The sequence below is a fragment of the Sorex araneus genome, chromosome X (assembly GCF_027595985.1).
Source record: "Sorex araneus isolate mSorAra2 chromosome X, mSorAra2.pri, whole genome shotgun sequence".
Taxonomy (NCBI): Eukaryota; Metazoa; Chordata; class Mammalia; order Eulipotyphla; family Soricidae; genus Sorex; species Sorex araneus.
Genome location: NC_073313.1, coordinates 154,943,447 through 154,955,821, shown reverse-complemented (window position 1 = coordinate 154,955,821; position 12,375 = coordinate 154,943,447). Strand labels below are relative to the sequence as shown.

The window sequence follows — 12,375 nt, the reverse complement described above, 5'->3', positions numbered from 1 at the left end:
AGGCAGTAAAACCTGTATGCAGGTGGTGTTTCTGGACTTCTTAAAATCTCCACTGGAAACAGCTGGGGCACTAGATGGTTTTGAGTCTCATTGTAGTATCCCTTGGGGAGTTACAGGATCCCAGAAATAACCTCAGAGGTCAGGTGTGTTCAGATGTGTCCAGGCCAGACAGATGTGGGAGGCCCTGAGGGGAAGGTCCTGAAAGGGCTTGGCCCTCCAGAGGGGGAGCTCTGTATGCACAGATTCCTGAGACAGGGCAGGGTCTCATCTCCTCAAACAAGGATCATAACTCGGACCTCTTCACTACCCTTGAAGATAGACCAGGTGGCTTCCACCAGCCACTTCTCAGGTTGGACCAGGCCTTCAGTTATGAATTCTACATCCTCATGAATACGCAAATTATATGAGGGACACTGAGTTAAATACAGATGTGTCTGTGTCCTGAAAACATCACACAGCAGGCACACCCACACCTTCAGAATCCCCTCAGTGCACAGTCCCCACCATGGACTGGACCTGGAGAATTCTCTTCCTGGTGGCAGTGGCTGCAGGTAAGTGTCCCGATGCCTTGGGATGAGGAACGGGGCAGTCAAGTGGAGTTCACCCACTCCTGTCTGCTGTCCACAGGTGTGAACTCCCAGGTACAGCTGGTGCAGTCAGGGGCTGAGGTGGGAAAACCTGGGACATCAGTGAAGATCTCCTGCAAGGCGTCTGGATACACCTTCACCAGCTATTATATATACTGGGTGCGGCAGGTCCTGGGACACGGGCTCGAGTGGATGGGAAGGATATACCCTGGTAGTAGTGGTACAAACTACGCACAGAAGTTCCAGGGCAGACTCACACTCACTGCAGACAAGTCCAAGGACACAGCCTACATGGAACTGAGCAGGCTGAGCACTGAGGACACGGCCATGTATTACTGTGCGAGAAACACAGTGTGACAACCACATCCTGAGTGTGTCAGAAAACTGATGGGGAGGCAGCTGTGCTGGGTGAGGAGATGACAGGGATGCTGATCCTCCTGACTTCCTCCTCAGAGAGTCAGGGTCTTAGACAAAGATTGGGGCTCTCAGGGTCAGGCTCTGGAAATGAGAGAAAGGCTCAGGATGTCTCTTTGTCTTTAGGAAACCACCAAGAGGAATATGGCTTCTCTCGAGAACACCTGGTATTATTCGTATTTCCTTCTAGGATTTTGTGTGGAGAGCCCCAGAACCACATGGAAGTTTGTGCTGGTGTTATTGCTGCTTCCTGAACTCTAGGTCTACCCATGGCAGACTCGAATGTTCCACATTTTCTTTGAAATTCTGTCTCTGCAAAAAATCCTTTTCTCTAAGATGAAATCCTGGTGTTGGCCAGACCCCCTTCTGGAGTTTCTGAGGAGACCTGCCCCTTTGTACATCTTTGTATCTCTATATGGCTTCGGTAGAATCCTGCCACTGGACAAGGGAGAGTGGAGGACATGACCCTCTATGAAAGGGACTGTTGTCACCTTTTCCTATAACGAGGTGGTAAGAAATGTTCAGGGCCAGGGCCTGTGAAGTCCTGGTGTTGGGGAATCTCAGCCCAGCTCAGGGGAAGGTCGTTACCCTAGCATAGAGGAATGGTCTGGGGTGTGCCCAGAAGGAATGGCAGTAGCATGGAACAGCAGACAGGATCTAGAGCGAGGCCTCAGGAGCTGCTCCCTCCACCCCAGGGTCATGAATCCCAGCTGAGTTTACCTCGGTCTGATTTGACCAATTGAGAATATTCCTGGGAAATATATGGCATTCAGTATGTAATTTTACTGCGTGCCTTACAATCTGGGAATAAATGATCACAATTTATGATTTTATCTCAATTGGTATCGAAGACATATGTCCATGCACAAATGTTTAGACTAGATGAGTGGAAAAATGTAATATATACTTCTATGTATATGAGTATCTATACATATAAATATATGTCTCTTATTAGTGTCCACTGGGAAGCCACAGACAGCATGACTAAATGATGGGCTAAAAGTCACGCAGATCACAGTATTACTGGGAATATTTGTGCTTCCGTAGTTGGACTATGAGTTTTACTTCTTAGGCTGAAACCAAGACTCATACCAACACTTTGAAAACTGTTACCAAATTTATCAAAATTTTCAATTTACAAAAAGTTAGCAAAACCCTTCCCAATGACAGGAAAAATGCTCATATCTGGTATAAGAGTATTTTTTCCCTCCCCTAGATGAAAATTGACAATATATAAATCAAAATGACCCTTCAATTCTCGAAGTCACAATAGGCACTTGTAGGCAAAAGTTCCAATTGAGGTCAATGCAGAGCACAGAAGCAGGGGCCTGACCAGAAGGCCAGCCTGGATTATCAATGTGGTAGAGTAGAAAGGCGAAGACAAATTCCTGGGACAGGGCAGTCCAGAAATCAAACCTTGAGGATGGTTCTCAATGCTTCCTTCCTGCCTCTGCACAGAGCAGGCACCTAGATAGGGCTCCTTGGTGACTGAACTGCTACCTACAGTTCTAGAGTGTCAGACTGTTCTCATCTCCCCACTGTCCTCTGTGTGTAGTTACAACTCCAAGTGACACTGGGAATGCCACGTTCTCAAATCACCAACCGCCCTCATAGTGCTACACACTTCTAACTGAATCCAGAAAGTCTGGGGCATTGCCCTGAAGATATTTTACTCATAAATTTCATATACATCAGGAGCACTGGAAAGAGTCCTAATCCTGTCTACCCTCTGTGGGCCTTACTATGTTAACTAAGTTGAAAATTACTCAAATTCCTGCAATACAGAAAAAAACTAGAGGATATCATGCTGAGTGAATCAGTGAGCAGGAAATGGAGAGATACAGATGATCTGTCTCATAAAATGGGGCTTAAAGGATACACATTGTGGTAGCAACAAGGGCTAAGAGCAGCGCAATAGGAGAACTGATCCACACAGTTGAGTGTTTTGGGGCAAGTGGCTTTAACCCTGACTTCAATCTCTGAATCTTCACAGCATCCTATTCCCTGAACTCCAAAATTGAATCCTCATCTTACCTTTGAAATGACAGGAAGAGAGGGAATGTTTTGGCTGACCATGTTTTCTGCCCTTTCTAGTTCTCAAGAAAAACCTCTTCTCTCAAAGGTGTTGAGCTAAAAATCCCAGATAGTTCGATCCATGCCCTATCCTCCCTGATGAGGTTTCAGCATGAAGTGAGGAGCACCTCCGTGGGACCGGGGAATCATCCCCCTTGCAGAGAACATTGATCAAATTGTTGGACGCTCATCTCCCTGCATGTAGTGATCTCGTAACCACAAGGACTCTGGGAACAAGGAGATGGTTCCTCTGTCTTGGACAGTAGATAATCAAAGATTTATGAGTGCAGTGTGACCAAGACATACTCACTCAGATGTGCCCTAGACTCTTAGTCATGTGACAGAGTTTATTACGAGGGCAATGGTCCATAGAGACTGAGGATAATGCCTGTGTGCACAAAGGAGCAGGTGGCAGAGAGAATGAAGAAGCCGCTGGAGCACTGGCCTTGATGCTTTAAGGTAGAGGCAAGGTTGAAGTTTTGCTGATGTCAAAGTTGTCTGTTTCCCAAGTCTTGAGCCACTGGGCACCAGCAAATCAAGGCCACTTAATCTACATTATTCTTAGAAATGTCACAAGTTGGGGCTTGGGGAACTCTCTACAGATCCAATGTCCTCTAGTGGCCAAGGGTTTGTGCCAGGGAGAACTTCAACACCTCCAGACATCCAGTGGGACACTGTCCCTTAATAATGAGCCTAAAGGTGTGGTCCCCTGAGTATCCTGGGACTACCTAAGGGAATTCTACACCAGGCAAGATTTGAAAACCCTCAGGGCTGTGCTCTAGGCAAGAATAGAGTAGGAAATTGCCATCCCTCTGTCATGCTTTAAATGTGATTGCTGGTTGTGTGATCACCTTAAGGCCACAGCTGTGTGAATATCCCAGTCCTGCTCTTAAGGGATGGAACTCTCCTAAGTGTTTGTTGGATATTAACCCAAAGTGTTTTAGGCTTCATCTGTGAATTGCCCCTTTCCTCCTCCTTGAGAAGCTTGCTAGTATTTCTAATTTAGTTAAAGTTTATCTTCAAACTTTCCTTTGTATTTTACCTCTCATTGTCTCAGTTCCCCAAGTTACTTTTGATTACTTATGAGGCAAAGCTTTCTGGTAATTCTGAACACTATGTTTGTACTGCTTTCTAGTTGAACTGCTGTGTATTCGGACCTGCTTTCCTATTTCCCCTATAGCCTTTTTATATTTTTCTATAGAGCAATGTTCTTTGGTTAAATGCAAAAAGACCGTTAATGCTATGCTCCTAATATTTTGGAGTTGATTGAATCTGAAATCTATCTATTTCTGGGCACAATTACTTGACTCAGGCTTTAGGTGCTGTATTTCCTAACACCAAAAGGAGATCCCACCTTGGGACTGGGATGGACCCAGGGCAAGTGGCAAAACTACTCTGGCATCAAAACAGTGTAGGATGACATTACTTTGTCCTCTCCCCCCTTGCCATAAGTAGCTTGTCCCGGTTTTTCCTGGAGTTTAGGCTTACCCCAGTCTCACCCATCAAGGTGTTCCTGAATCTCTCCCATCCCTTTGTTTAGCTATAATTACTTCTCTATGCTCTCTTCCCCAAAACAGTTAATCTGAGGCTTTCCCTTAATCTGACTCTGCTAATTTGTAAGGTCACTTCCTATGACACTGAATATTATAACATTGCCTTTCTCCCCTCTTTATGCCTTTTGAATAATTTATTTTAAAGCAATGTCTTTTTTTGTAGAGACACAAGAAAACAATATTATGTTTTTGTAACCTGGGGATTAATTGGCTTCGAATATTATTCCCTCTCGGGCATCTGCTTTCTCCACTTAAGCCTCAGTTGCCCTCAGTTCCTAGCACCCCAAAAGCAGGGTCCCGACGAGGGACTGGATGGATCCAGGGCAAGAGGTGAGTTATGTGCTACCCTGGCATCGAGATGGGCCTGGCCAAAGCGCCTAATTCTTTACTATAAGTTAAGAGCTTGATCATAGACAAATGCTGTCATGATCCAAAAGTAATGATGAGACTAGGACCCTGCTAGGGATAGGAAAGACTGTTCTGGCCTGAGCACTGTAGTCTGAGATTGAGATGGTCCCAGGAGAGCAATTCTATAAGCTTTAATGCATTTCTTATTGTGTCCATACAAAATGATTAATATTATGAATTCTTATATGTTTGCTGGCAGAGGAGAGGAGAAACACATTCATGGGACTCCACCCTTGGGTGGATCCTCCTGCTGAAAGTCCTAGGAGAAGCATCCTCTGAGGGAAAGGAACCTCAACCCTATTGATGGTGGCCACACCTATGTGTACACCCCAACCCCCTCATGCTTGGGAGATTTAACTAGGCTGTAAGAGTGGGTTGGGGGCCAGATCCACAGATCCAGAGAGAGATCCAGAGCCAGGAGAGAAGCAGAGAGAGAGAATGAAATAAACTGATCGAGCAACCAGTTTGGCCTTCTTCCTTCCGTAGCCTGCCCTTGACCAACAGTACACACAGCGGTTCAGGGACACTGAACTCGGGCTGTGAGACAGAGCCACCCAGAGAGCCCGTGAGTGCACGCGCCTGACGGCGTGCATTAGTTTTTTACAAAACATAACATTCTAGAAAGCATAAATGCATGGTCTTGATGCAAGTTGATACAACTTAAGAGACAGGACCACCATTGTGAAGGACAAGCTAAACTGGGCTGAGGAATTAGTCTGAGATTTATGTAAAAGACTTGCTTACTGTCAGGGCCTAGAGAACTAAATGTTGGGATTTATCTCTTACTGTGTTTATCCAAACAGCTGCAAATATTGATAACTTATACAACTAGAAAGATAAGGTGGTGGAATATGTGCACGGGTGAAGGGATGAGTGTTCGAACATTGTGTAATTGAGACTTAAGCCTTAAAGCTTTGTAACTTTACACATGGTGATTCAATAAAAAAATAAATAAAGGTTAAAAAAATAAATGTAAATGTCCCAGGGAAACAGAGTGTCTCCTTGAATTAATCCCCCAAGAGAATTTCCTCTGTCAAATGTTTATCTATGTAAATGACCAATCACACCTGTCCTTACCTTAACCCCCCTTCAGATGTTCTATAACTATGCTAGCAGCTCTGCATTAAAGGGGCCATTTTCACCATCAGGCTGTGCCTCCCCCCACCCCTATGTGGGGAGGCCTGAGGAGGTGGGGAGGTGGATCTTGGCCAGGCCACCAAATGCACAGGCACACAGCAGCAGCCCTCACCTTATATTCCAAACTGGGGCCAGATAGACGATATAGTGGGCAGGGCCTTGCTTTGCATTTGCCCTGATCAAGCTAGAGATGATTTCTTTCAAGCCAACCCCACCCCACACAGAAAAACCTGAGCCCCACAAGAGTGATTCTCTGAGCACAGCATCAGGAATAAGCCCTGAGCATCACCAAGTATGGTGCATAGTTTTTAAAAATCAATTAAAAATCTTTCCAGGCTGGCTAAAACAATTCTTGGGAAAAAGACGATGGGAGGCATCACCCTCCCCAACCTCAATCTTTACTACAAAGCAGTAACAATTAAAACAGCATGGTACTGGAACAAAGGCAGAGCCGTAGACCAATGGAACAGGGTGGAATACTCTTACACACAACCCCAAATGTATGATCATCTAATCTTTGATAAGGGAGCAAGAGATGTGAAGTGGAGCAAGGAAAGCCTCTTTAACAAATGGTGCTGGCACAACTGGACAACCACATGCAAAAAAATGGGCTTAGATCTTGACCTGACACCATGCACAAAAGTCAGATCAAAATGGATTAAAGACCTCAACATTAGACCACAAACCATAAGGTACATTGAAGACAAGGTCGGCAAAACCCTCCACGATATTGAAGATAAAGTTATCTTCAAAGGTGACACAGAACTAAGCAATCTAGTAAAAACAGAGATCAACAAATGGGACTACATTAAACTAAAAAGCTTCTGCACCGCAAAAGATACAGTGACCAGAATACAAAGACTATCCACAGAATGGGAAAGGATATTTACACAATACCCATCAGATAAGGGGTTGATATCAATGGTATATAAAGCACTGGTTGAGGTCTACAAGAAGAAAACATCCAACCCCATCAAAAAATGGGGCGAAGAAATGAACAGAAACTTTACCAAAGAAGAAATACTAATGGCCAAAAGGCACATGAAAAAGTGCTCTACATCACTAATCATCAGAGAGATGCAGATCAAAACAACCACAAGATACCACCTCACACCACAGAGACTAGCGCACATCCAAAAGAACAAAAGCAACCGCTGTTGGAGAGGATGTGGGGAGAAAGGGACCCTTCTACACTGCTGGTGGGAATGCCGACTGGTTCAGCCCTTCTGGAAAACAATATGGACTATTCTCAAAAAATTAGAAATTGAGCTCCCATTTGACCCAGCAATACCACTGCTGGGAATATATCCCAGAGAGGCAAAAAAGTATAATCGAAATGGCATCTGCACATGTATGTTCATCGCAGCACTGTTTACAATAGCCAGAATCTGGAAAAAACCCGAATGCCCTAGAACGGATGACTGGTTGAGGAAACTTTGGTACATTTATACAATGGAATACTATGCAGCTGTTAGAAAAAAGGAGGTCACAAATTTTTTATTTAAGTGGATCGGCATGAAAAGTTTCATGCTAAGTGAAATGAGTCAGAGAGAGAGAGACAGACATAGAAAGATTGCACTCATCTATGACATATAGAATAACAGAGTGGGAGACTAACACCCAAGAATTGTAGAAACAACTACCAGGAGGTTGACTCCATGGCTAGGAGGCTGGCCTCACATTCTGGGGAAAGGGCAACTCAGAGACGGGATCACCAACTATAATGTAGTCGAAGGCCATGTGGGAGAAGGGAGTTGCGGGCTGAATGAGGGCTAGAGACTGAGCACAGTGGCCACTCAACACCTTTATTGCAAACCACAACAGCTAATTAGAGGGAGAGAACAGAAGGGAATGCCCTGCCACAGTGACAGGGTGGGGTGGGGGGAGATGGGATTGGGGAGGATGGGAGGGATGCTGGGTTTACTGGTGGTGGAGTATAGGCACTGGTGAAGGGATGGGTTCCCGAACTTTGTATGGGGGAAGCATAAGCACAGATGTGTATAAATCCGCAACTGTACCCTCATGGTGATTCATTAATTAAAAATAAATAAATTTAAAATAAAATAAAAAAATAAAAAAAGTGGAATGATATATATTCCTTAAAATTTGGAAGAATAAAAATGAAGATGCCAGAGGGGAAAAAAATCTTTCCAGGCTATTTTCTTGGTCAAGGCTGTTGAGGCTAGCTTGCAACCAGGACATGCCACAGTCTGTTTCTTTTGAGACTGACCCTGAGGGACAGAGGACAAAGACACCAAAGTCTTTGACTTTATAGTGGTACATTAAAACAGCATCTGAGCTTTCACATGTCTACTTTGAGTTTGGCACCATGATTTCAGTTCTCTGAAAAGTGAGAGATACTGCTTCCTTCTCTGTTTCCTAACTCTATTCTGTTCTGTTTTTTTTTTTTTTTTGCACTGTATCCACATGTCTTCTCTTCTCAAATCTACAGAGTGAGGCTGAGTGTCTTTATGACTAGGAAGGCACTGAGCCAATTCCAGATGCACATCAGTGTGTGGAGAAACAAGCTCACTATGTTGGTACAGTGGATCCCTCCTAAGCAATGAATCAGGGTCTCTCTTACGATCCAATTTACATGCATGATGTGGCAGCATGTGGGAGGCTGGATTGGGTGGGAATGAGGAATTACAGGGACACCAGAAAGCACCTGGAGTGAGTGATCAGTACACTGTTCTGTGCCAGTGGTTGTACAGTGCCAGTGCTGTGAACGGGATCTATGTGCAGACTTTATGGCATTTCTAACAAAATTTTAAGTTAGATATAACACAGGTGATAGAGTTTAAAAAGTGACAAAGTTTATGGGATCAGTATACAGAGTTACTGGACACCGTGGTCACCAAGTGCCTGTTACCCTGCAAGCCCGAACCTATGTGATTGACTTGGATTGGATCCAGTCAACTGAGAATTCACTGGGACAATGGCACACTGTGTTTGTGCCCAGGATTTTCACACACAGTTGGAGAACAGGAGCCACCACACAGCGACATGGAGGAGCAGGGGCCTGTCTATGGGGTAGAGGCCCTGGGGTGCAGGGTTTGGTCATCAGGTACTTGAGACACAGGGACTCTCCACCCCAGCTGCTGTTTCCCCCTCAGTAATTTCTGTTTCCTGAGAGTTCCACAGCACATTTCCTGTGTTGGAGGAAGAGGCCCGGCTCTGACAGGGCCCCAGGGACAGGCCTGAGTGCTCTGAGCACAGTCAGCACCTCCTCCCAGGGATCCCACACACCAGCCTCCTCTGGGTCCCCTCCTTTCTCTACAGAGGCTCCCCCATGCAAATCTGCACTCCGGACCCAGGGTTAAAACCACCTTAACACTCACCCCAACTCGGCATCTGAGATCATGGACCTCGTGGGCAGGAACATGCATCAGCGCTGGTTCCTCCTCCTTTTGGTGGCAGCTCCTGGATGTCAGTGTCCCCTGGACAGATTCTCCAGGGTGGGCATGGAGCCTCTGAGCCTGTGACTCACTGTGGGTCTCTGTTCCCACGTATCCTGTCCCAGATACAGCTGCAGGAGTCGGGATCAAGTCGGTGACACCCTCGCAGACGCTGTCCCTTACCTGCTCAGGCTCTGGATTCTCTCTGACCGACTATGCTGTGCACTGGGTCCGCCAGACCCCTGGAAAGGGGCTGGATTGGATTGGTAGTATAGCATATAATGGAAATACACACTAAAACCCAAGTCTTCAGTCCCGACTCAGCGTCTCCAGGGACACCTCCAAGAACCAAGTTTACCTAAAACTGAGAAACTCAGTAACAGAGGACACAGCCGTGTATTATTGTGCAGGAGACACAGCGAGGGCAAGTCCCTGTGAGCCCAGACACAAACCTGCTGAGGGAAACAGGGAGTCGCAGGGGTGCGTGTGACCACCAGGGTGCGCTCTGCTACAGGCACTCCAGAGCAGGTGGAGAGGGGCTGGAAGGGCTCACTTACTCCTCTCTTTTTGGAATATATAAAGAAAATTTCATTATACACGTATATAAATTTTAGTTATTACTTTATCTTCTAGTTCAAAATTGTTTATTCTCTCAGTCTACTGGAGACTCTTTCGTTTATGTGTAAAGTATGTTTGATTTTCTTTCTCAAAAAAATACCTTTAAACAAATGAGGATTTCCCCCTTTTATCTTTGTTATTTTTTTTTCTGGTACTTCTGATTTATTTTGAAAAATGACATCTGTTCGAGTCAAGTGCATAATTTGGCATTCATCAGTGGATTTCTGTAGGCCACTGGATACTGGAGGTGTTTGTCTCAGTTTCCCAGGTGCTTTGTGTGTCTTCCTTGTGTGGCCCATTTCCCATTGGCCTTGTTGGTCAGATCCACAGAGGCAAATGCAAGTGTTCGTCCTTGCTTCAGAACATGTGCTATAATCACTACACCTTCACCAATTTTTTGCAGGAGGCATGTGCGTTATGTTCATATCCACACACTCCAGGCAATCCCCGGTCTGTGCAGAGCAGAGCCAGAGTTGATATGTTGTCCACTAAGGTGGCCGGCAAACCACCATGGAGAGTCCCCATTTCATTGGCATGCTCCTCTTCTAATTTCAGTTCACAAACCACCTTCACAGGAGTAGCAGAGACAAGAGTCACCTTTTCCAAAAGGCCGTCAAAGCCGCGGGCCCCCTTCAGGGCCTTGATGACCTCCAGCAGGTTCTGCGTCACTGTGCTCATTGTGGCCCCTTCGCTAGCTTGCAGACCCTGTATACAAGGCACCTAGATTGAGGGTCGCCTCTTGGGAACCTATCTTTGTTATTTTAACTGAGGAAATAATCTGAGAATTGATTCTGGTGGATCACACACTCCCTGTGCTTCTCCAGCACAAAATCCCCACAGACCCTCACACTCTGCTGTGGCCCCTGTGCTCGGCCTCTTCTTCCCAGTGATCTGAGCCCCCACTCGACTCCTCTCAGGAACCCCAGAGTGTGGTTAGGATGCATGGACCATTATCACTGGATCCTGTCCTTCCTGACACTGAGTTCTCTGAGTACCAAGATGAATGTGTTTGTCTGAATTTATCCTTCTCCCTGGAAGGATGGATTACTTCATTTAATCTGGTATTGTTCAATTCCATCCATGTTGCAGCGAACAGTGAATCCAGCGAGGAAAGTAAGAAGTCAAGCTCTCATTATCTGCATATGACACCATATTATACTTAAGATATACTTAAGACTCTATAAAACTGCTCCTCAAAAACTATTTGTACAGTAAAGTGGCAGGTTGTAAAATAAATAAACAAAAGTTCATGGATTTCCTATATATAAGTAATGAAGGAGAATTTTTTTAAAAATCCTGTTCACAGTAGTGACTAGCAAAATCAAATATCTCTAAATAAACTTAACTATAGAGGTTAGCAATCTATACAAAGGAAACTATAAAACTCAACATCAAATAACAAAATAAGACCCTAGGAAATGGAAGCACATCCCCTGCTCATGAATTGGGAGGAGGATTAACATGTGTAAATGACAGTATTCCCCAAAGCATTATTTATATTCAATGCAGTCACTATAAGGATACCCATGATATTTTGTATAAAATAGATCAAAAACTCTTGAAACTCATATGGAGCAATAAATCCCCACAAATAGCTAAAGATTTTCTAGACTAAAAGAGATGCAAGATATCATACCCCCAACTTCAAACTGTACTAAACAGTGGTAGTAATTAAAAGTAATTAAAATGAACTCAGAAGTCTAACAACATGCATAAATGTCAGATCAAAATGGATTAAAGATCTCAACATTTAACCTGAATCTATAAGATTCATGGAGGAAAACATAGGCAAATCTTTCCATAACATTAAAGCCACAGGCATCTTCAAAAATCAACACCACAGACCAAGCATGTGTAAGCAAAGATAAACAAATGGATCTACATCAAACTAAGAAGCTTCTGCAGCTCAAAAGAAGTAGTGTACGGGATACAAAGACATCCCAAGAAATGGGAAAAATTATTTACCCAATGCCTATCTGATAAGAACAAAGATGCATAAAACACTGGCAGAACTTTACAAGAAAACAATTCCAACTCCATCAAAAATGTGAAGAAGAAATATACATAAATTTCCTCAAAGAAATTCAAGTGCCCAAAAAGGCCATAAAAAGTTACTCAACCTCAGTAATCATCAGGGAGATTCAAATGAAAGGAGATATCATCTCACAGCACAGAGACTGGTATACA

At 44.5% G+C, this 12,375-nt stretch overlaps 1 pseudogene and 1 gene segment (V, D, J or C); one reads left to right on the top strand and one right to left on the bottom strand.

Annotated features, from left to right (window-relative positions):
• Positions 1 to 505: 505 nt before the first annotated feature.
• Positions 506 to 944, top strand: LOC129399947 (immunoglobulin heavy variable 1-2-like). The segment is given in 2 exon segments: positions 506 to 551; positions 628 to 944. Coding segments are annotated over 2 exon segments (363 nt in total).
• Positions 945 to 10,444: 9,500 nt separating this feature from the next.
• On the bottom strand, positions 10,445 to 10,866 carry LOC101558213 (acyl-coenzyme A thioesterase 13-like; annotated as a pseudogene).
• Between the last annotated feature and the right edge of the window lie 1,509 nt (positions 10,867 to 12,375).